The sequence below is a fragment of the Anas acuta genome, chromosome 1, assembly GCF_963932015.1.
Source record: "Anas acuta chromosome 1, bAnaAcu1.1, whole genome shotgun sequence".
NCBI classification, from domain to species: domain Eukaryota; kingdom Metazoa; phylum Chordata; class Aves; order Anseriformes; family Anatidae; genus Anas; species Anas acuta.
This window is the reverse complement of record NC_088979.1, coordinates 189,267,030-189,292,862: the sequence shown is the minus strand read 5'-3', so window position 1 is coordinate 189,292,862 and position 25,833 is coordinate 189,267,030. Positions and strand designations below refer to the sequence as shown.

Below are 25,833 nucleotides of genomic sequence, written 5' to 3'. Positions count from 1 at the left end.
TTCTGTCCCCTCCTGGCCTTTCGAGCACTCGCAGTGTCCTTGCTGGCAGGGCAGCAGGAGAAGCTGAAAGTCCTTGCCTCTGTATAAGCACTGCTCTGCAACACCTAAAACATCGGTGAGTTAACAGCATTATTTTCTCCTAAATCCCAAACACAGCACCAAACCAGCCACTATGAAGAAAATTAACTCTGTCCCAGCCGAACCCAGGACATGTTCCTAAATGGACTTTGATTTAAAGTGGAACAGCCCAAGTATCTGTACAGGTCTGCTTCATCTGTAGGAGCATCTTTTCCTAACTAAGACTTTCTAGTCCATTTCCACGAAACAACAGCTGCAAAACTATTGCTATGTTGTATGCAAATTTGGCAGTTATGTTGTTGTTTTAACCCCCAAGAGCAGTCAGCAGTTTTAGTAGAGGTGTTGACCTAGAACTGTTTTTGCACATCTAGCCAGAGGTTTTCTGTGTGTTGCCATAAAAACTTCCTTCCCTCTTTCTCTTTAGGGAGTGACTTCTGAACCAGTCTGTTCATAACTTGGCAAAGAACATTACTTGGGAGGCTGACAATTATTAGTTCTCCATCTTCTTGTGAACAAGAAGAGGCAGTTACTTCTCCAAAGAGATACTGTGGATGTTTTCTTAAGTTTGCTTATCAGAGATGCGTTTGCTTTCTTCCCAGTCCTTCAAGTGCCCCAAAGAGGGGAGGCAATCTGAACAGAAAGTGAGAGATCATCCTAATTGCCTCTTAGTCGGGAGAGCCACCAGTTTCTCACCTCTGGGCCTTTCCTAAAAGAACCAGTCATTCTGAAATGAAGATAAAACTCTGAGAAATTGTCTGGTCCGCTTTGAGGTCCAGGGCATTTTGAATCTAGGGATGTGGAGGCTATTAGCTTCCTTTTTATTGCGTTCTGACAGAATACAGGAGAAGAGCGTGAGTAGCTATGGAAGGGTGACTACTTAAGCTAGCACTACAGCTGAATGGTTGTTTGTGAAATTACTCTGCGAGAAGTCAAGTGGACTCTTCACTCAAGGAGACTCTCTGGACCATATGTCGCCTTACTTAGGGCTGACTGTTACAAGTCCAATGGTATCAGTTAAAGTTGAGGGACGGTGACTACTGAGGTGTAATACAGTTATGTTACAGTCAGTAGTGAAATGGATGCTACTCTGCACAAAAAAAGAGGAAATATTTCTATTATTCAGGATGTTCCTTAAAAAAAAAGTGCATGGGCCTTTTAATAAGTGAAGGAAATTTAAACACATTTGTTTAATGAACTAGGTAAGCCAAAGCTGCATGGACAAGCAGAGCAGCACAAGGAATTAGTTTGCTACTTCCCGTGTTCAGCCACTCCCAGGAAAGCAGGGCTCATCACGTGTTTCTTGTGAAGACAAACGCCGTCACTCCAAATGTCCCCGTTTCTTCCTTCTTTCCCACCAGCTTGTGTTGCTGAGCATGGCATCAGGTGGCATGGGACAGCCCTTTGGTCAGCCTGGGCCAACTGTCCTGGTTTTGTCCCCCCCAGCTCCTGGTGCACCCCCAGCCTGCTCTCTGGCAGGGCAGCACGAGCAGCAGAAAAGTCCTTGGCTCTGTGTAAACACTGCTCTGCAACAACTAAACATCAGTGTGCTATCAGCACTATTTTCATCACAAATCCAAAACATGGCATTATACAAGCTTCTGAATAAAATTAACTCTTTTTCAGCCCAAACCAGGATAACTGATTAATAAGCTAGGACAATTCCTTTTCCCAGTGAGTAATTCAAGTGTACTTTGAGGAAAGTAAGGCATGCTCATCGAAGAATCTAATACGTTGAAAATGTATGTTTTCTAAAAAATGAAATCAATCTTGCATGGGTAACTAAATTTTGTTACCCGTGGGATGGGGGAGTGAATTGCAGAGGTAGAAGTGAGAAAACTGGTGGGTTGATATAGAGACAACTTAATAGGTGAAGCAAAATGTGGAATTTATTCATAGCTTCCTGTTCAGAGGCAGGTGTTGGGCCATCTCCAGGAAAATGTGGCTCATCACACATAGTGGTCACTTGGGCGGGGAACGAGATGGAGGAAAAACTGAACAAAACAAATAAAAAAACACTGTGTGGGGTTGAGATAGGAACAGGTATTTTTGAAACAAGAGAAACAGACTTTGAAATATTCAGTTCTGTATTTCCTGTGGTCTGTTCTTCAGTGCCAGATTTCTGGCATTTCTGGTGGAGGAATTGAATTTACTTCTAAGTTAAGCATAAGAAGGGTTAAATTTATAACAGAAAATTACAGAGCAGGAAGTTAATACATTGATCATTTAAAAAAAGTCTAATTTGAAGCAAAATATTAATGAACAAGGTGAGTAAATGCTAGTTTTTAAGGTAGATCAATCTTTGTCAATGTATATATGTTATGTATATACAGTATATTCAAATCACACAAAGCAACATAATAATGATTTCTGTTTATCTACTACAACTAACAAGGTCATTTTATCTTAAATAATCTGGTTTAGAAATACATGTATGAGATCTTAAATTTTTATGTGAAGTACAGAAAATTTTTGAAGCAAAGCACTGGGCAGAAACTGTATCATATTGACAAACCTTTCTGGAGTTTGTGAAACTCTGTGAATGAATAACATGATTCTGAAAGGCATAGCTAAATATGTTTTAACTTTTCTTTTTACACATTTTTTTAATTTATTTTTATTTATCTGGGGAAATTGCTCTCGTTATACCCATAAAGAAATCTTTATTCTAGCATTTCTAATCCTCTAATCTCCCGTGTATTTTCCAGTATATACTAAGTAGGTGTTAATGCCATGGCTCCTATTTTTATTTTTTATTTTTTCCCTTAGTCATCAATGCTACTGCAAGTGTTTTGGAAGGTCCACTCCAGAATTCATCCAAAACAGGTGCAAAATGAATTCCTTCAGGATCTGTGATGGTAGAATAATGCTTTCTGCACAGATGTTACTAGACTTCTTTGCTATAGATAGTTGATGTACATGTTCCTCCAGGTAAAAAACAAACAAACAAATAAAACAAAGCTCTTTTTCTCCTTTTTTATTCTTCCTTAAGATTGATAGTCATTCCTTTCCTTTTCTTTTTGCATTGTTTATCTGAAAGTCATAACGGGTATAGAAAGAATATGCTCACTATGTTGAGTTGCAATAGAAGTCTGTTTCTCTTGATATTTTGGTTAGGAGGAAGTAACAGAAGTTTGGGGCATTTCAAGTTTCTGAGTTTGGGAGCTTTCCTAGGACTGTTTCCTGAGGCAAAACACTGTACTACCAAAGGTAATGCTTTTCTAAGGAAAAAAGTTTTCTGCTCAGACTCTGCAGAAAGTGCTGTTGAGGGGATAAAGGCTATGTAAAATTCTAGAAATACATCCAGTATTCTTTCTCCTTTTGATTTTAGTTATTTCTTCTGGTTGTAGCTTGCTGTATGCTTCTGTGCCATGCAGTTTTCGTATACTTAAAGGAACATTTTGATTGTTTTCCCACTAAAATGAAAATGCACAAAGGAAATTGTGCAGCCTCTTGAGCTATTAGAGGAATTAGTGGGAAAATCAGGCTCTTTTTTTTCCCGTTGACATTGGTCTTTAAGTTCCTTCCAAAATTGCCTGCACTGCTTGAACAGCCTGCTAAGTTCTCGTGTTGCTATTTTAGCTGGTTATTAATGATTTGGAAAATCAGACATGTCTGCAAACTTTGCTGAAGACATTGTTTATTTATAGTAAAATGTACGAAGGATCAAATTGAGGATATTACAAGCTGTATCATCTCAAAACTGTGAATTAGTGGTACTTACTGACCTGAGTTACTGTGTTAAACTTTGGTATCTCAAGCCTCCTTTAAGGGATGTTGGCTGTATGGCAGTGTTTTAGTTTATTAAGTCCCTGAGCAGTGAATGGTTGATGACTAGGAGGATTCTCAGGCAGTGTTGCAGATTCTTATCATATTCTTATATCCTCCCATGGCAGGTACTTTCTGCCTGTCTTGGAATCGGAGTAGCAGGATAGACTGAGCTTTACAATACCTGGTATGGCCAGTCTATCTAGGGGAGGACTACCCATCACCTAACGTGCTATTTTGTTCATACAACCCTTAATCTGGATTTTTCTAGAGTTTTATAACATTCTCAGGTACTCATTTTGAGATAATAAAAATAATCTAGTTACCACAAATTAATGACATGTCTAGGTATGTATAATCAAAATGAAATAAGACACAATTTTCATTTAAAATTGCCAATTCTGGCATTGCAGACCTTTCTGTACCATACTTTGAAGCACTTTGTAGTGGTCATTATCAAATAGAAACTTGAAAATACTATTTTTCCTTGGTTTGTTAATATTTCAATATATATTTGCACATTGTTGGTTAAGAGTGAATACAGTCTCTCTGGATATGATCAAATGGATATATAAAAATCCCATTTCTGAAGGGATTAGAGAAGTTCTGAAGAATTAGTATGTGCAGACTTCAGGTTCATTCACAAATACTAATCTTAAACCCTTAGGCAAAAATAAATATACCATTCTTTTAAAGCTATCTTTTTTCATATTGCTTGTTCTGAATCGTGGATGTGGTATATCTAAACTGGGGATCCGGTATTTTTTCTTTGTTGAAGTCTGAATGGATTGCTTAGAAAGCCTATAGTTTACAACATATAAATGTGCATTTCAACACTGTGCAGTAGCATGAAAATGTGATTTAGATCTGAATGAGAGTAATAAATGGTGACCTTTAACGAGGCTGCACTAATTATTAAAAATAATAAGTTGTAAGGGATGTAAACTGGTTACTTAATACATCGTCTTGCTCCAGGGTAGGATCAAAGAACTAATTAGGACTTGCAGCTACCTAATATGTTCTTAAAGACCTTCAGTGGTGGAGATTTCACGTGTCTGGCCACCTTTAACAACAAAAGATGATAAAACATTACGTTCAACCACAAAGTTCAACTTATGCACTTGTTGTACTGAAGACTCAGCTTGTGGTCAGGCCTCTTCCTTCTCATTCTATGTGGGGATCAGAATCTTTTTCTTCTTAGACAGTCCTTGATTTTTGCTTCCTCTGGACTCTAGTGGCTCCATGAATTCCTTGGAATGCAAGACACTGGCGTGCCTAAAACGTTGTTGGAACTGAGTGTTTACCAGCATTAAGAATACTAGACAATTACTCCAAAGTGGCATTTTCGTTTATTAAATCTTGTTTATTTAATATGTTTCTTTAATAGTTAGGCCTGTTTTCCAAAGGCACAAGGGTTTTGACTTGCATTCAATTTGTAGTCTATTGTGATGCCTAGAACCAATTTAACATTACTGCTGTACATGTATATCCAGCTATTCCCCATTCTGCTTTTTTTGCTCTTGATTAATACCTAGCTTAATCTATCTGCCTAAGTTTAAGAGCTCTTTCTTGTCCCTGTGCAATAGTTTTCTGTTTTCAGGTCATTTTTCAGGTTTGTCAAAATCTTTTTTTTTATTACTATATATATTTTTTATTTTTTTTAATTTTGGATGATGAAATGGTTGTGATGATGAATATCTTTCTGTGAAAGACTGGTTTTCTGGTCAGTCCTGCTCCTCTAGACTTATTGGTAATAATAAGATGAGTCTCCTCATCTGTGTATGATTCTCAACTGGCTGAAGCATGGCCATGATGTTAGGATTGTATCACATGACAAAGAAGTTTGTTCTCCCTACTTTTTTTTTTTTTGTAGGTGCTTAGAAATTTCCTATTTTTGGTATATGTCCTGTTTATCCTTTAGTTTTGCTTAACCTTACTAATTCATGATAAATTCTTTTAGGTATTCGCTGATGGCTCTGAGATATCATAACCATTCTCTTAAATGAAGTCCAAGCTTTTTTGAGTTCAACTAGTATGTTAATCTGTGGTAGAAGTTGTTGATTTAAAGTTATTTCTGTTCCTGATGTCCCTTACATATATTTAATGTTCTTGTTATATATCACTTTTCACTTCAAAGTACTGGAGTTTTAAGGTTTAGTTTGCTCAAATCCAGAATGTGTAACAAAAAGAAGGGTGAGAAGACTCAAGGTATGGTGCTGACTGACCTCAAGTAAATCTTATGCAGTAGGAGGGGAAAAAACTAAGCAGACTTCTGATCAGTGTTGTTAAAAACATACATACATTGGTGTCTGATCTGTGTTTTTCATCACTTTTAGTAAGATGACTTTTCTCTCTTCTTTTTAAACAGAAATCTTTTGGACAGAGATACATTTTCTAAATCTGATCCAAGTAAGTATATAGCATATTATTTTGTCTCCTCGTCATATATTCCAAACTTGTAAATACTCGATAAAAAATTAGATGGGTGGTTTCTGTGATATCATTTAGATTTACATTGTGACAATTACATTAAACAGTGCTGGTTATGCTCATAGCTCCTATTAGAGGAACTGGAATTTTAAAGGCTCTGTAATCGTTCCTGCTTTCCTGAACTACATGGTCCCTCAGTTGAGCAGAAAAAACTTCATTTTCTTAAAATTAATAAATGCAGAAAAATCATTAATTTTTAAGAAAATAATTATATGTTTTTCTGGTTTGTTTTCAAAGCTACTTGATAAACTGGGAGCACTTCTTGCTGCTAGTACATATTGTCCTCTAATTTTGTTTGCTTTTTTCCTGATAGTGGTTGATCAAAGTACTTCTTCAGTGTTAACTGACTAGTCATTAGATTATGTTGTCTCGGTCATGTTGTCTCCTCTACTGCTCTCCATGTCTATTTTTATCTGTGTTCCTTTTTTTATTTGTTTTTTTTTAATAAGCCTGGGCTTTTCTTCCTTAGAATAAATACTGTATGTCGTGCTTGCTGACATTGGAAGTAACCCGAGACATACATGCTTCCATCTTGTGTCTGGACGCGTAACCATGTCCTGATGGGATGTACTTGAATACTGAGTCATGTGGCAGTGCCAAACATTTGAGTGCTTTTGTAAGGGTCTATTTGTCAGTTCTTAATCAAAAGTTTCTTGAGAGAGATTCCACAATAGACTTTGATTACTTCTGCTTCCTGGGGAAAAGCTGCATGAAGTTAGGAGTGCCTTTGACATTTCTGAGCTTTAAAACTTTATTTTTTTTTAATGGAGACATAGGCAATACCATACCTCTGATGTAGAGAAATCATGCAGAAGCAGAACAGAGTATCTTGCATATAGCAAACTATTTTTTAAGCGATTTTGAAAAGTGGTCAATGATACGTTGCCCCTGATAAATTAAGTTCAGGGCTTTCTGTATTGAATCAAGGCATCTTTCAGCAAAAGCGATGAGATGTCTAGTTTTTAAACTTAAATACTATTAGGGATAAGTGCTTCAAGATTTTCTCAGGTAGGAAACTGTATTAGGCATAAATCACAGGATTTGAGTAGCAGGCGACTGCCGTGTGACTTGTGTGGGAGGAGGCCACGAATCACTCAGTGGCTGTCACAGCTCCTTGCAGTCAGCTCTGGAAGCCTTGTGAGTAACCACTGCCAGCTGGAACTTCTGCCAGCCAGGGGAACACACAGTGCCCCTGCCAAAACGCATTTCAGAAAGAAAGTGGCAGCAGCTAGGGGCTAGAGACACAGCTGCTGAAGATTCTCCCGGAGCCATACTTCTGAAGATATGCTGCTGGGAATGCACTCTTTAAACAAGACACTCCTTGTGAAGACCATAGACTTCTGAAGAGTCTATGGTCTGTGGACATCCCGTGCTGGGGCCGGGACACCTCTACAAGGGATTGTGTCTGGTGGGTGACCCACACCAGGGAAGGGATAGGAAAACCTGTAGAAACCTTACTATCTATCTTTAAAGTAGTTCTGAGAAGTAATCCAGTGGTATTTTTTATAGATTCAAGGTATGTGGAAATATTTTTTAAGCCATCATAACCTTGCCTATCACTTGCAAACATACTGCTTTCTTGTTTCTGGTAAGTAGCTTATTTAAAGCACTCAAATTGATGGTGTGCTTTGGAGGTCTAGGCTCACACTGTAAGCATCCAGTTATTCTGCCAATCAGGCCTATCTGTCTCAGGCCAGCAGATTAAAAACATGTAATACAGTATTACCGGCCTTAGTAAAGAGAGAATGGGGAAACTGTTAAATCTAGAAGTGCTCGTGCTGTATTCACACTCAATAAATGACTTGGCAAAGCAGCTTTGATTGTGGATACCCTCCAAACAGTGTGGATTTAGTATTGTAGAAGATTTTTATTAGCTGATCAGTTTGCTGCCAGTGTCCTTTATTTCTATGCAGACATATGGCACTACTGTAACAGCTAAAGGGATGAGAGTGTACTATAAAAACTGCTATTCTTTTCTGTACTTGGCAGTATAGCAGGATATCTTTCCTCTGTGTCTGTTTGTTTGGACAAAGGCCATGCTTACGCTGGTCTGTATACAGTAACTTTATCCTGTTAGCTAAAAAAGGTGTCAAAACCAGCATCATCGTTTCACAAGATCCGCTTTTAGACACACTGCATTCACAACCATCAGATCTCGTAAAAGTTAGAGCCATGCAGAGTTACTCTCTATGTTCAGGTCTGACTGGATTTGAGTAGACCAATTCTAATACATGTTTCAAACTGCAGTGCAGTTATATGGGGATCGTACTTACTGTGAAAATTCAATTTTGACTTCTCGGTCTTCTGCTTAGAGAGTCACACATGAATATAGTTGACTCTCCTGTCCACAAAAGCTGCCTTCTCCTGAAAATAAAAAGGAACCTGTGATTTCTCCAGTTCTCTGAGGAAGCTTGCTTATCCTTTTTTGATACTGTAATTGCTACTCAGTATTCATTCAAATGCTAGCCACTTCACTGCAATCTAGAATATTCATGCCAAGAGGGATCTGGTACTTTGCCTCCCTAGAGGCAAATTACCAAAATAATGTAGAGTTATTAGACATAGATGGGACAGACTTGGATAGTCCTTGAATACTCATGAAGTATTTTAAACAATACTGAAGTTGTTCACTGACAATGCTTTCTCTTTGGTGGTATCAAAACAAGTCATATATACTTGTTTATTACAGTAAATTTGGACCTTTCTGTCTTTCCAGTTCGGAGATTTATTTTTTTATAGCAAAATTATTGAGAAAACCCATTCTTTTTAACTTTTCTCATAGAGACTGAGTTAAAGTAGTGCTTCCATGACAGGACAGGATTAAGATCTTCTGCAGAGGAGACACAGATTAATTAAGTTGGTGTATCTTCCTTGGGACAGTTGGGCAAAAACATGGTAATGGTGTGAACTGGGTGCTGGATCGTGAAAAGATTTAGGTTGCATGGAGCCAAGGCCAACTGTGCTGTAGCTAAGACTTTCTTGAAAGGGAATAGATGTTTTTATGCTAGGGAAAACTGAGGTAGGCAGTTTGGATATTACAGTTGCCTGGCTAAATGTTGAGTATATATGCATTGAATAGGAGAGAACAAGTGTAGGATAAGGGAGGCCCAAACTATGTGGAAAAATGAGAGTGGGAAACTACAGCATTTTGGGAACTGAATCTAGAACTGAGTGATAGTGGTTGAAACATCTGCCCTCTTCCTCACTGAAATATTTAATTATGTTTATGTAGAATTTGACACTGTGTTGTAAGTGTCCGGAGTTTAAAATGACTAAATGAAATGTTAATATTTCTGACTGTTGGTATCTTCTGTTGGAAGAGCTCGTACAGAAAAGCTGCAATTCTTCAGTTGCAAATTACTTTGGAGAAGTTGTTTAGGGTCTTTATAAAACCTTCTCTCCAGAAGACATTAAGGTTAGTAAATCATGCCACCAGTGGAGACCAGTAACGTGGACAGTTTTGTGACAATCTGTGGGACAAGCAGTTTTAGAAGAAAGTAGACGTTTTTAACCTGTTCTAAATCTAATCTTTATCAGATAGTCTGGAATGTATGTCGTTTCTGGGGTTTTCATTATCTTTATTTACATCCAAGACTGACTTTTTTTTTTTTTAAATGTAGTTTATGAGATGCACATTTCCATATTACTGTCAAACTTGCATCTTGCATGTATAATAAAATAAATATTACTGATGATGACTATTAGCCTGTCTTAGTTATATATTAAGTACATGCCATATCTGCAGCTTAGCTAAATAGCAGAAAATTGCTACTTATGTCATAGTACAGACTCTTAGCTCCTTTCTCCTCATTTAACTATAATAACAATAATTTAAGTTTATAAATGATTCTTAAACGAGAGATGTGGTCCCACTCCTGGGTAGTGGTTTTGGAAGCACTGGGGAGCCCCTGGGAGTGGAAGGGAACAGAAGTCTGCTAATGCTTGAGCAGTGAAAAAGTAAGAAGGATGGCATTGCTTACTCTATGTCCTACAAAGAGAAAAACCCAAATAATAGTAAATTGACCATGAAGAAACAGACTTCAGCAGACAGAGAGGTGTGAGCAGCCTTCCAGAAGGTAGAAATAGAGTGAGATTGAATTAGCTTTAAGGTGAAGCTTTACTATTTTTTAACCCTTTTACATGTTGCGACTCCCATCCATCAACCATAGTAGGAGACTAAAACTATCCAACAGTAATCTTATTTTTTAAATTTTTTTTCTTTTCATAGCTTTTCTTTCATTTGGCTTCATAAACTGGGAGATAAGGCAGTGCCAGAATGCTTCTTTTCTGAAAATTGGATAGTAGAGGGTATTTTACAGTTGTATTGTTGCTTTCTTCTCCTCAATATTAAACCTCTCATTTTTTAATATTCTTTCTGTTCTGCAGCTGCAATGCACAATTGTTACTTGATTTACTGTATTAACACTAATACACAGGGCAGGATGTAGCACAAAAAGTAAAGCAGGAAATCGATGGTGAAAAATGATTATGTTTAAGAAAAGAGTAGACAATAGAAATATTTGAATAGCAAAAGTGCACATTATCTGTAAAGAGTGGCTTTTTCCCCAAATGAATTTCAGTTGTATTCTCAACAGGGGTGATAGTTATGAGAAAATTTTAATTGCAAACTTAGATGTAAGGTGTTGGCAAAATGGACAAAATCCACAATTATATCAGCTTTTGAAATTAGTAAGACATCTGCATTCTTGGAAGCTACCACTGAAGACTGGAAAATATTTATCATTGCAGAACCGGTAACATTAGTTTAAAAAAGAGTTGCCAGTGGGGAAGGTGGAAGGGATCTTTGACAGACTACGTGATTTTATGTTAGCAGTAGGGTTATCTTCAGAGAATGTTTCTTAGATTGTTTTTATCCACGGAAACTTCCATTGACAACACTTCGGTCATCTGCCAAGATTATCCTGGCACGGATCTCAATAGATACAAAGGTTAGTCAGAAATTCAGTAACCTTCAGATACATCCACAGCTGACTTTATAGCTTCCATTTCACTCTGTTTTCCCATTTAACTTCATTCTTTATGTAATGCATTTCAGCAGTCTACTCCAAAGAGCTGTAATAGGCTCATTGCTTTGGATTCATCCTACTATGAGCAGGAACCAAAGCTAGGAGTGTGATTGTCCAAGGTTTCATTTAAAGTAAATGTAGAAAGACAGACACCTCCACAAAATGACAGATTTTTTTTTTTTTTTTTTTTGTAAAAGCTTTTTTCTTCTACATCTTATTTGAAAAAAAAAAAAAAAGTATTTTAACTTCTGTGTCTAGCTAAAATATTGAAGTTGCTATTTTCTGTTCTTCCTCTTATTCACTACTGCCTGATGTGTTTTTAGTGTGGAGCAAATGCCTTCCACGTAAGAAGAAAACATAGTTTGAAGCTTGCCTTCATTTCTTCTTAGGTCAGTTTATGATTCTGACTTCATTGAGAATGAAGCCAGGCTTCTACCTTTATTGTTCAAGGCAGCAACCGAAAATAGTACTATTTTTAACCTTGTGCTGAAAAGTAATGATTGGCACAGGAGAAGAATTTGTCACAGAAAAGTGTTCGCATGTCTTTCTTTCCCTTATTTAGGAAAGGGTGAGAGTCTCAGGTTAAAATTGCTTTCAAATTGCTAGCTACGAGTAGTTCAAAACTGCAGAAAATAAAGTTTACATTACTGCAAGTGCAAATGATTTACACATATACTGGTGCTTGTAACAGTGTATGGAAGACAGATAATCAGGTATTACCTCTGTCACCAACCCCTGTGAGTGGAGCTGCAGATGGATGTGTGGTGAGTTAGAACAGGAGAAGAACAGATCTGTAAGCACCGTGAAGCCAGTGGGATTGTGCTGCTTGATGCTTCAAACACAGCTTAGGTAGACAAGTATCATAGATTCTATTTTTATTAGGTTTTAATTAAAAATGATGTATATGCAAGATACTTACATATAAGAGAATAATTTGTCGCAGAATTGAGGAAGAATACCTGAGAAATTATTTTTTACTTTTTCCCCTTTCCTTTCCTTCCTTTTTTTCTAGTAGGAACCTCATTTGTTTTTATTTTAATTCTCTCATCTCTTGAAAGAAGCATAATTTAGAGTAATTATGCATTAGATTAACCAGGATAGTTAGGCCATCCAGACCATCCACATTTAATGAAGATCTGCTTTTATGTAATTTTACTTCTAAGGATTTTGGGTGATTTACTGGAGGTCAGCCGTAAAAGTTACCTCCCATTTTAGAACCACACTATTTATTAGCTCATTGCAGCAACAACTAGACCATATTGTCACTGATCTGGGTAGGCATACTGAAAACTGAGGGGAAATGTTACTATTCGATTATCATAGTTATTAATTTCAACAGCAAAACAAAATCAACTTATTTAATTTGAAAATACATTCAGTTCTGAAAATGACCAAACCTTTTTTTTTTTTTTTTTTCCCTTCACAGTCTGTGTTTTGTACACACAAGCCATTGGAAACAAAGAATGGAGAGAGGTAAGATACACATGGGTATATATAAACTTTATGGGTGTATTTAATGCTGGTAATTTGCCCTGGCAGAAAAACTGATGTCATAGCCTCTTGAAAGCCATGCTAAACAATGGGAATCTTATGTTCCAGTAAGCAATATCCAGTCACATTATTCTCACTTTTCATATCTGTACCCATATGTCCATTAAAAGGGAGAGCAAAATACAAGAAAATACATGTTTCCTGTTCTACACTCTCCATGAGTTTTGTGAAGTCAAACTTAACTATCAATCCAAGCAAAGTTTGTGAATAATGAGAGGAAGATACTCGAGCAGTGCAAGATCTAGGGGAAGATTTGGCTGTTGTGATGCTTAGTGTCCTCAAAACTAACCTACAGGTGTGGTAGAGACCTACTTTTTCCTGTGCACTGTTTGGGAGAAGTTAGGTGTGGCTGAATACTTACCAGGCAAAAAAGGAAGGATGGTGTTATATATAGATTGCACTGTCTTCTTAGCCTATCCATATAAATACTGGAGAGATATGCCTTAAGAAAGTAAATCAAACAGCTCTGAATTGGATAACTGCAGAATATCAACATACACAGCCCGGAATTGTCTCCCTGTGCTGAGTCATCTAAGTCTTTTTCCTTAATATTATTCCTTGAAAGAGAAGCATTGGAGGAAGGGTGGTCATCCTTTCCTTCTCTTGATAAAATGTGCTTTTTAGCTGCCTTACAGAGATGGTTGATTGTACTGTTCACTGTATGCGTGCCACTGTGTAGCCATGTGTAAAGAGCTTAGAGAGGAATGCACAAGGAGCCCCGATATTCTTGTTTTCAGAAATGATATTTTATGCGATTACTACTGTCTAAAAAATTCCAGCCAAGAAGGGCCAAGGCCACAGAAACCAGACCTCTTTCCTTATTCTTGTTGTCCTTGCTAGCTGGCTGGAGAAACATATTTTTTTGCTTTGCTGAGAGATACAGTGAATATAGCTTTCAGTTCTGTCAAGCTGAGAAAATTGAATTTGTCTGCATCTTGGACAAAGCTCATATGACTGGGCAACATGTGAAGCATTTTATCTACTGTGTTTATAGTTAAATTGCTGCTCTCTCTTGTTCTGAACTGTGTACCAGACATGCTTTCAGTATGCCTACAGGATCACATTCCTCTGATGATTTGTGTGAAGAAATATTAGTTCGAAGACCCTAAATGGGAGTTCACTGTTTTTAATTAAACAGGCAGAAGTAGTGGACATGCACAGACCTCTGAATACCTGGATAGGTAACTCTGAAAATAGAGGAGTCTTTAGACATTTGAGTGCCTAAATGGCTTGGTGGAATTTGGTTGTCAAGCTTAAGCTGCTATTAAAGATCCAGATCATTTGTGGTCTAGGATTAAAAGGTTTTTGTCAGAAATTCTGTTTTTTGTTGTTGTCTAAGGTTGGTGTGTAATTTGTGAAGTTTTCATTCTATTCTAATGTAACTGTTAAAATAGGTATGAAGCATTTTCCTTATTGTAATTGTCCTGATGGTTGAGTTGTAATATTATCATCTTTCTCGGAAGATATTCCACGAGACAGTTGTGAGGTGCCTTAGGAGATTGTGAATGAAAAAATTCCATCTGGTTTCCATTTTCATAGATCCAAGTTTGTAACCAGTGAAGTGTGCTACCATCTTCCAGCTTTATATTGTTTTCTGTTATTTTATCTTCCTGATCAAAGCAAAGTAAGATAATGTGCTTGTATTGTGTCTTCTCACTGATTACAGAATGTCTCGTCTAGATGATGCCCTTTGGCGTGTGGTTATGGTATCATGTGCCAGTTCAGGAGCTACGGGGGTTAAAACAGACTTTCAACATGTCAGTTGCTAAAAAAATCTTAGCTTATTTTCCCTCTTAAGGCATAATTATCTCTATCTTGTCTGTTATCTAGCTATAGGTATTTACAACTCAGTTGACTGTTTAAACTATTTATGGTTAATGGCAAAAGATAACTCTTGAGGGCAGTTCATCAGATCTAATTTAGATGTCCACTGTAGACCAGATGAATCATTCTTTAGAAATGCCTCTAAGTGCCGATAGCTTTTGACTATGTTGGATGTAAAGTTCAGTTCAGTAGAATCCTGTTCCTAATAGCTGTTATGACAGTCAAAATTCAGAGGCTGGCATGGTAGAAGGATGGGGTCAGGATTGCATTTAATATGTTGTGGTGTATGATATTTATATCAGTGGTAAAACATATGGGGAAGATAGAAGACTAGTTGATAATGTGCGTTAGATGGGTAACCACATCTTTATTTTTTATTATTTTTTTCTGTCTGCTGTGGTGAATGCAGTAATATTGTGTTTTTAAACAAAACTCTGTGTGTGTCCATTTTGTTGCATTAAAATACTTGTTCGATATTTTACTAGCTTGTAGAGGTAGAAGCCACCTGGAACTGTGTGGAGAAAACTGAGACAAATATTAAGACCCTGATGATACATGTAGACATTAAGGAATGGTGTTCAGTCATTGCAACATACTTCACCTCGTTTCTGTTCCATACCCTTTTATCCACAGTTGTCTTCTTTCTTTTGGCTAATGATTTTCTTTCAGACTTGAAAAATACTCAGGGATCATAAACATAGTAAATCATTTCATAATCTCCATAATTTCCCTAGCACTCTGTCCTACCAGCGTGTGTTTTTTTTTCCCCTCAACTGAGATATTCAAGTTGATTCAATAGAATCATTAAATCGAACCCTTCATTTAATTTCTGAGTAGATGTTTTCTGGGCACCGACTCCTGTTTGCCAGCAGTACAGATTCTAGTGTTTTACCCAGTGTTATTCTGGCATACCAAATCCAAACGAAAAATGAAAATGTTTAGTTCTCAGTTTAGTAGGGTGTTATTTTTCAGAACAGTTCATCTGTTATCACTTGTAGGTGGATCATCAGGTGTCCATTAGTATAATTGGCAACAAATACATCACCAGAATCTGAGCTTTGGTTTTAAAAACATTTACTTCCCCTTACTTTGTGAAGATACATCCGAATATGGCAAAGTATAACTTACTTATTGTTATCTGCAGAAGCCTTAAATAATATTAAATAATATTTTGGAACAATGTGCATTTCTTCATTTCAAAGAGGATGTTATTTCTGAAAACCAGAGAGAGCACTTCAAAGGGGAATGTTAAGTAAATAATAGAATTGATGAAATACTCTACCAACTGCAGTTTTACTGGCATTATTCACCAATGGTAAGTGTTAAGAAACTGTGTATAGAGCAAGGCTCTGAGCCCCTGGCACCCACTGTCAGAATGCATTGGATGCAAGTTAAATTCGTATACCTGTCTGGAAGTTAGATCTCTGGCTGGTCCTCATCATGCTGACTTCCAGCTTCATGAGCTGCCAAATGTTTGTTCTTGTTTTTTGTATTCTCAGTAAATTTCCACTGTGTCTTCTGAAATTTTTCATGGCTTCTTATTCATTAGGCCTTCCTATTCATTAATCCTGTTCACGTTATTATTGTCATTTATTTATTTTTGATCTGTATAAAGTATGCTAGAGGTGAGAAGAAGGTTCTGTTTTGATTGAGTCATCAAATTGAGAGAGAAGGAGATGAGGCAAGGTTGTGGTGGAACTGATCCGCTGGTAGCAAAGGTGGCCAGTTTGTAAAGGAATGAAAAAATACTCTGTCATTAGCTGTACCTAGTCCCTATACTGTACAGTTTATCAACAGAAAGACTTCTTCCTTTATGTGCTCACAATTGCTTATTCAGCCATCCTAAATTCTGTATTTAGTCTGTATTCCCCATGTTCTTGTAGTGTTTCATTCATCTATATGGAATTTCATCTACCATTTTATTGTCTGATCACTCAGGATGAAAAATTGTCTACAGCCTTTATACTTGTCTTTCAGTGTCTTCATACTTGTCTTTATATATACGAGCAGTTCTGTAAATTCTTCATATATATGTGCAATTCCATAAAAATCTATTTGTTTTGTCCCTTTATTACTTTAGTCCTTGTTCCAGATCATTTAGGTTTGTGTTGTACTGCAAAGGTCAGTCATGGGAACTTGTTGAGTGCTTTCAAGTTTTCATCCACCAAATTGACTGCTTATTCTTACACTTTCTTTCCTATGTACTAATAAATCAATAAATTGCTGTAATATTAATAATAAAAACAATTAATTATTAGTAAATTATAATTAAGTCATCATGTTAATAAATTGACCTTCAAGATGAGTGCATCCTCTCATTCTACCATAAGGTATTATATAATCTAATTGCTTTTGCTCAAAGTGAGCACTTAGTCATGTGTCTGGTAATTATGTGTTTCATTGTAGCATCTACAGTTTCATTACTGTTTGTACCCTGTAAGATATGCTTTTGAGTCTTCCTGTGTAGATTTCAGAGTCTGTCTTAAAATGAGACATTTTTATAAACTTATAAAATTTATATAAATTATATATTTTATATTTATTGTGATTTAGGTCTTTTTAAGTGCACTAGTGAAAGTTTCTTTGCAATGATAGCTTGTATCCTCTTCAGAAGAGGGCTGAGGCATCAGTAGCCATGTAGTGTAGCAGCTCCATAGAAAACTTTTCAGTACATGGAAGCAAACAACAGAGAGCACTGAGGAAGCCTACACTATCTCAAGAAAGAAGAAATTTGCCTGTTGTGTAATATTCAATTCACTGGAAAACCTTCTCTGGCAGATTTCTTAAAAGAAGCAGCTGACTAAGGGAAGAAGCCATCTTCCTTTCAAAGAAGTCATGTTTCCTTTCAAGTTCATGGAAAAAAGCCAAAGTGCAGAAGAGCTATGAATCCGTTCTGGTTTTTACATACTTAGGACTGGAGGGCCATTAGTTTAAAAGTATTGCTTAGAAATCACCATCATTTGTACATGGAGTTTACAGGTCTCATACAAATGCCTGCATGCGTTAGAAGCGTCTTGCTGTTCTTCTGATAATTACTATGAGTTTATATATTAAAATAATTATATTTCCTTTGGTATAAACACACTGTAGAACATTTTATGACTATGCTTTTGCTGTAGTGGGATTGCCACTTTATGTTGGTTCTACCCAGCCGGGCAGCTGAACTCCACCACAGCCGCTCTCTCACTCCCCCTCATCAAAGGGAAGAAGGGAAAAAGTACGATGGAAAGGGCTCAAGGGTTGAGATAAGGACAGGGAGATCACTCATCAGTTATCATCATGGGCAAAACAGACTCAGCATAGGGAGGTTAATATAATTTATTAACTATCACAAGCAGACTAGAGCAGAGAGAAACTAACAGCGAACTAAAATCACCGTCCCCTCACCCTGCTTCTTCCCAGGCTCAGCTTCAATCTCAGCTCTTCCATGTAAACCCAATGCACACTTGTGAATTTTTTCTTTGTTTCCTTGTATCCTCTAATCCTCATGATTTGAGGCTATTGGTGATAATTGTAACAGGATCATTTTGTTGTTTCTTCTCCCAGTGCAAGTTCTTTATTTGTTCTGTTCACAAACTGTGAAACTGGATTATAATTTCTGAGATTAGGATTATTTTTTGTTGTGTGTTCATATACCATTTGTGGAGCGAGCTTCCAGTGGAGACTGCTACTTGGAGCTTACTAAAGAATTTTCAAAAAACATTTAGACCGGGGCCAAGAACCTAGTGGTAGTTTAAAGCATTCTTTAGTTATTTTCCTAGAACTGTTAATAGAATACGATGTTCTGACTGTTCATATTTCAGGCAAGATGTTTAAAAGTCAAAAGACGAGGGAGAAGAGTAATGAATTATTGAAGGACTAGATAAAATATGCCACACTAAAAAACTTAAGATCAAATTATTTGCCTAATGAAAGAGCGAATTAACGATAATTGTAATCAGCTATTAATATCACCACTATGAACATAAATTTCATAATGGAAAACATTTCTGTCTAACGATGTTATAAAAAGATCCAAGAGATGGAAAAGGAAATGAGATAAAATCAGGCAAAAAACCCAAGGATTTTTTTCAGAACAGAGATAATTAATTATTGGAACAACTTTATTGTAATTGTGGTAAAACATCATAAATTTTAAAAACCGAGAAAAGATGTCTTACTAAATATTATTCTCAAGTTCAGTCACAGCCTTAAAGTTGAAGTAAGAATTAATTCAGAGAGTTCTGAGGAGATGGTTAGGTTGGACCTCAGAGTTACAGAAGTTATTTCATATCTTTTGATTGAGAAATACAGAACAGACACCTAACTTCCTAGTCTTTTATAATTCTAATACTGCAATGAAGTTTATGATTTTACATTAACCTCAGAGCCCCTAGGATTGGATCACTAAATTGAGGTGGTGTAAAAAATCAGATGACTAAATAAATAATCAAAATTTCTTTCTTTCTACCAGAAAAACTTGCATTGGGAGGTGGCAAAGATTCATTCTCCAATCCAAAAAACTAATAATTTTCTTTTTCTTTTCTTTTTTTTTTTTTTCTTGAATTTCTTTTCCCTTTAAATAGTTAAATCGATTTTCTTACTCACCTGAATGACATTTCTAAAACTATTTGCTTGTTGGCCGTATTAAGATTTTAGCTTTACACAGCTGTTAGTGGGGAAACTAGGCCAGGAGGGGAACTAATTAATTAGCAGCTATGCTATTAGTTGTAAGTCACCGGATTATAGAAATAACCTGTTCTGTTTAAAAAAGCTATACTTTGTTGGCAAAAGGGATTTAAGAAGATGATGTTTTGTTTAGCTGAAAAGTGTAGACTGATGATTTTTAGAGGCCAGTATTTCAATGTCATCCATAAGATAAAATTTGACAATTAAGTAATTTGTTATGCTACTTTAATATGACAGAGCTGTTTAAGTAGCCCTTAGAAAAAAAGTAAACAGACCAAAAAACTGAAGCCTCATGTAAGAAAAGTCATTAAAAGTATTTTAAAGAAAAGTTAGCTTTGCCACTGAATTCAATCTTTTGAGTTTTTTAACAATTTTGTTATGAAGGCAGCAGCATAGCAGGCATTCTGTCAGGCCTCCTCTGGTCTCAGTCTGATTTAATCATCAAGATACTGCATATTTATCTTCTTTCACTGATAGGCTTCTGTCATGCATTTTAAATCAAGTCCAAAAGATTTCCCAAGTGTAACTGGTTATTGTTTTAAGTGGAATATTGTTTACTGAAAAAAAATGCAGTTTTGAAGGGACTGAAGCTATTTATAAGTTTATATTTTACTGTTTGAAAAAATTAACTGACATTTAGCCATGATTTTAAGACATTAAAAAATTTCCTTTGAAGTAACATTTTTCTTCTAATTCATACATAGAACTATTTCTAATGGAACTATAAAACCTAACAACCCAAGATATGAAATGTGATATAAGCATGGAATAATTTAGGTGGAGGGAACCTCTGTGTTACTGAGCCTCCAGCTCCTCTGCTGTGTTTAGCTCAGTCTCCTGACCCAAGCAAAGCCATCTTCACAGTTAGGTCAGGTTGCTCAAGGCCTTTCCCAAATCAGGTTTGAAATTCTGTAGTAGCAGAGACTGCACAGCTTCTCTGGGTGAACCATTCCAGAGCTTAATCACTCATTCTAGGAGGCTTGTTTCCTTATACCCCATCGTAATTTCCTTTATTGTAAATGGTGACAGAAACATCTTGTCTTTTCTATGTTTTCTGTGAACTGTCTGGCTTTGTCTTCTACAGTGCTGTTTAGGTAGTAGAGAGTGCTAGTGTCAGTAGATCTTCCCTTATCCTCTCCAAGCTGAGCGCACCAAGCTTATGACACATGTCAGATGTTCCAGCCTACAGATCATTTTTCGTAGCATCCAGTGAGCTAGCCAGCAGACCTTTACATTAAAGCCTGAAGTGCAGAGGCTATTCTCTCTTACGTGTTCAGCCAAGCATTATAAAAGCAGTGTATGCAATTTCTTGATCGGTGAAATTCAGGTCTTCAAAGCGTTATCTTGAGGCTTAGAGTTGTGTGGAATATGCTTGAGGATCGCACCCTTGGGTGATGAACAGCCTCATGTTTGAGGATTGCATGTTCAGGGAATGGGCAATTGAACAGAAGAGCAAACAGCCTTTATCGTATGAACTGTGCATAGACAGTGAGGGTCATACATTTTAAGTCCATATTGATTTTTTGATTCTCAGTGGTATGAGTCCCTGTACTGTCCCTCAAGTGAATGTTATGTTCTGAAATTGCTGAGAGCATTTTGATTGGGTTTGTCAAGTTTAGAGTTGTTTGCTTCCTACTCCTGCAAGAGGGATTTATTCAAGAGTGGACTCTGTCTTAATTTCATTATTTTGTAAAGTCCAGAACAATGCAAGGAGGGACAGGGCCTTGCTGACCTTACTGTCTTTGCCAGTTTTCTTTTCAGGACCCTCTCCAGCTATCCACCAAGTCTTTGGCACATCTGACTCTCATTGCAGAACTCTTCTTCCAGATCCACAGCCACATTATTCATAAAAACAGAGAATCATGTAGGTTGGAAAAGAGCTTCAGTATCATCAAGTCCAACAATCAGCCTGACCACTGAGTCCCATCACTAAACCATGTCCTTTAGTGCCATGACCTTATGTCTCTTAAATAACTCAGGGACTGGGACTTCACGACTTCTTTGGGCAGCCCGTTCCAATGCTTGACCAATGCTCCATGAAGAAATTCTTCCTAATATCCAGTCTAAACCTCCCCTGGTGCAACCCGTGACGGTTTTTTCATGCCCTATCACTTATCACCTAAGTAAACAGATAGATACTGCCCTTGCTGCAACCTGGGGAAGAGAAGGCTCACATCTTATTCATGTGTATAAATACCTGATGGAAGGGAGTAAAGAAGACAGAGTCGGACTATTCTCAGCTGTACTCAGTGAAAGGACAGGAGACAATGTGTGGTAAAATTTTGTTTAGACATATAATTTTATTTTATTTTATTTTTTACTATGTACACTGGAATGGGTTGCCCTGAGAGCTTGTGGAGTCTCCACACTTGGATGTATTCAAAACCTGACTGGACAACCTACTTGAGCTGATCTGTCTTTGACAAGGAAGATTGAACTAGACAATTTTTCCCCAAGTTCCTTCCAACCTCAAGTATTCTATGATTTTTGTCTGTTTTATTTAGCCATTAATTTTGTTCTTCTCTGAACGGCTCTCTGAAAGTCAGCTGTAACTGCAAATGCAAACTGTACATGCAAACTGCATTTACTGTTTCAAGAAGTATTACATCAGAAAATTATCAGTTTATGAAGGGGTCAAGTCAGAGGTTTGTCAAGAGGGTTGTGAGTACCCCTAAAGGGACTCTTGACAAGTCGATCCTCTGAGCTCACATCTTTCAATTTAAATGATAACTTTGGCAGCAGAAAGTACCTACGTTACAGCTGCCTGTGTTCTTCATGTTCCTCTTTGTCTTCCGTGTATGTAGAAGCAGGCCCCACATGATGAAAAATCCCCTTACTCTCCTTCAAGCTCGCCCTAATCTGAGCATTTAAAGGATTTCAATAACCTTTTTTTTTTTTTTTTTTCCTGCCTGGTGATTAAGGGGTCACCCAGGCCGACTTAATACTTAAATCTGCACATACTAGGAAATATCTTGATCAATATCTTTGCATATGTGCATCTGACTCTATTGGACAGAGCATGAGAGACGCAATTTAGTAAGTACTCTTTACTTACCTGCTGTGCCTCAGGTAGCTTTGCAAGTTACAGTGTACTCATCCTAGGATCTGGTACACATCTTTTTGAATGCCCCGAGTCTTTTCCTTCTTGAGTAGCTGAGTGTTCATCAGATTTCAATGCTAAGTGTAAATCTCCTCTGCTTGTGGCTGATTCCAGTGTTTAAGAGTACGTGGCCAGCTTGCTGTGAGAATGCAAATGCAAGAAATAGGACACGCCAGGGGAAAAAAAATACTCAGATGATGTATTCTTGCTCAGAACTGCAAAATGGATGGTCCTTATGACCCCATTGTTTTCATTTCTCATTCCTGGTTTGATGCTTGTGTCAGAGAGTGGCTACTTATTCTTAGTGCACAACTTCAGACAGTGCCAATTGCCTAGATATTGCTGCATATTTCATCAGCCATTCCAACTCTCAGTTTTTCCTGGCTCCAGTATTGTTGAATGCTATAAAGCATTCAGTTGACAGGGGAAGATTTTCTTTATAAACACTAAGATTTATTTGACCTGGAAGCTGATTGAAGACTTCAGCTGTTCATAAAAATGTGAATGCTGTTATTCAAAGGCAAAAGAAAGGCCTTTTAGCCATGCATATATTCCAGCCATACTTGTTCCTATAGAAACACCAGCTTTCCTGTGCTGCTATCATTTCTCATTCATAAATACTTGGCCACAGTAGTCACCAGTTTCGGTTCAAGAGAGTGTTTTTTTGTTTGTTTGTTTTTCAGCACTCTACCTGTCAACTTTATTCAAGCATTTCAGAGGATGTTTTGAGTCTTTGCTCAAGAGAGTAACTTCTTTCATCTGTAAAGATTAAGCTATTTGTTCATGTTCTGATCTGTTTCTAGGATCCTGTGCACAAATGCCAGCCCTCTCTTCAGAGATCCAGGGAGATCATTTTGAATATCCAGTATCTTCACCACTCTGGAGAGCTTCTGGAGATTTCTCCTGCCCACTTCTGCACAGTGCTTACCCCCTTCATAGTTATTGCTTTGGCTTAGAAGAATGATTGCTTATGAGTGATCCTGCTTTCTAAACAATTTGTTTTAAGACACGCTCAGAAGCTTTGCAGGCGATCTCAAACAAGTTTCCAGTGAGGTCAGGAAACCATACTACATAGGTTTTAAGAACTGATGTAAAGTCTTGGTAGAGGGGCATACTAATTGGCACTACGTGTTAAATATTCTTTATCTTTTTATTTGGAGAGGATATTGTTCATCAGGAAGATAGTTTTGCTTTTCTGTCTTTCATGGGAAGTGCTAGAATATGGATATCTCTGAATATCATCACAACTGAACCTCTCACAGCATAGCAAAAGTGAAAGTACCTGTAAGGATTCAAGCACACTCTGTAAAGATGCAAATCACCACTGTGCCACTTCAGAGGACTGCTCCTGTCTCTGAGACTTTATAGAGCTGTGTCTTGAAGATATGTTAACTTTTGTTGAATGTTTTATTGTACCTGAGGTGGGCAGTTGATTTTCACAAGGCAGTCACACTCTTAGGTACAGATGTCCCATGTGAGTGAGTGGTGTTTGGAGTCAGACCCCTGCAGTTTGAGTGAATGCACGGACAGTCATTTGAAGAAGAAAATGTTTTTTGAAAGTAATGGAGTTCCTTTAAAGCACACAAATAATGTGGCTGGAGTTTTTTGCTGCTTTATTTTAATAAGAATCAAGTAATAAAAGGCGATTACTGAGTTTTGAGAGGAAGTGACAGCGGAGTATCCATTCACTTGGGTGTTCAGGGGCCAGGGTAAGGAGGCTCCTGTTGGAGACTGAGGGGTCTGTGCAATGGCTACACTCACAGCTGTGATAAACTTTTCCTAGAAAGTTTTTCTTAAACTTTTTTTATTTTTTTAAAAGAACTTTAGTTACAAGAAAATTGCTGTCTTTATATTCTTTCTTTATCCATGTTTATGGATTTAATTCAGTCCTGTCAATGAAGAGGTTGGCAGTCTTTGACTCATTCAAAGTTTGAAGTCACAAATTGCAGTTTTGAGGATTATTAATGATGATCTTTCAGAAAAGTGTCAACCACCTTTTCAGTAGGCTATATTAAAATGTCTTGGTATTTTCAATATGTAGGACAAAATGAAATGCTCATGTCATTAACTCATCCTTTTTTGTTTTGTTTTCTGTTTCAAAAAGAAAGTGGCTTGAAAGAACAGCTAAAACACAATGCTCATCTTTTATGACCTGTTATTTATATCTGTGATGTTTATGAACTGAAGTCAATCAAAAGTTATTTTTTTAAACTAAAATATTTTCTGCTTGTCAAGAGCTTGGTGTAAACACCAAGGGGAAAAAAAAAAGTGTTTTGCAGAAAGCTCAGAGAGAGGAAATGTAAAAAGAAATCTGAACTGAGGTGAAGTAAGAGCTGGATAGTGCAAAAATGATTCACTTCCAGCACAAGAACTAAATTTGCTAATATTTAAATCTATCCGAAATAAGCGGTCTATGTAAGCTTTTGCTTGCTGTTGTCTTTTTTGAGGAAAAAGTGGATTTTTATGCTACCGAATTTCCTTCTAAAATTTTTGTGGATTCTGATGGACTTTGGGGACTGATGTTTATAAAGTTTAGATCATACGATACGGAGTGTGCACCACTCTTCACACTGGAGTATGTAGACTTCTGCCACTCTATCTTCATCCTCCGATAACTGATCTATTCATGTGAACATAGTCATTCTCTTCCATGACATCTGTTGAAGAGAAATTTGTATAGGCTCTTCCGTATCTCACATATTGCTGATTTTGCAAGACTTCTTAATTACATCTCCATAAAGTACTTGCCTTAAACTGATGCTTTTCTTTTACAGTTTGGAAGAACAGAAGTAATTGATAATACTTTAAATCCAGATTTTGTAAGAAAATTTATAATGGACTACTTCTTCGAAGAAAGAGAGAATCTTCGATTTGATTTGTAAGTTAACAATCTTTGATTCTAATATTAAAATCTCTGTAAACAGTATACTAAGATTTGTAAAGCACAAAATTAATTTGAAAAGAGATAGTATCTGTTGACATGGAACAAATTAGTAAACATGATTGATTTAACATTGCTTCTTCAGAAATAAACATGTAACATAATAATGACTTAATTTTAAGAAATTGGTAGGTGTTAACTAGTCAAAATGTAATCATACAATCATTGCTTTTAGAAAATAGTTTGAAATATTTTTCATTTAGTGCGTCTTTATCTTGTGGACAGCAAACCAGAAGGACAATTGCTTCTTTATTTGCCTAAAGTCTCTTAGCAAGTTTGTGGCAAAGCCATCTTTAAATCTTCTAGGCTTTAGTCTGAATGTACCATTTACTTATCCAAGTAGTTGCTTCAAACTGACTCTCACAGTCTCTTTGATTTTTTTTCCAGAG

General features: G+C 36.9%; 1 protein-coding gene and 1 long non-coding RNA gene across 4 annotated transcripts in view; one reads left to right on the top strand and one right to left on the bottom strand.

Annotated features, from left to right (window-relative positions):
* Nucleotides 1-25,833, top strand: part of CPNE8 (copine 8) — a 102,055-nt gene that overhangs the window by 6,242 nt on the left and 69,980 nt on the right. For all 3 annotated transcript variants that reach the window (XM_068669724.1, XM_068669725.1, XM_068669726.1), the window contains exons 2-4: nt 6,212-6,252; nt 12,787-12,833; nt 25,278-25,381. In XM_068669724.1, the coding sequence (XP_068525825.1) occupies nt 6,212-6,252; nt 12,787-12,833; nt 25,278-25,381 (192 nt within the window). The remainder of the gene's footprint in view (nt 1-6,211; nt 6,253-12,786; nt 12,834-25,277; nt 25,382-25,833) is intronic.
* Nucleotides 1,643-22,749, bottom strand: LOC137849774 (uncharacterized). Its single transcript, XR_011092073.1, has 3 exons — nt 22,459-22,749; nt 8,607-8,697; nt 1,643-5,118 (listed from the first exon to the last, which is right to left on the bottom strand). It is a non-coding gene; the product is annotated as an uncharacterized lncRNA (long non-coding RNA).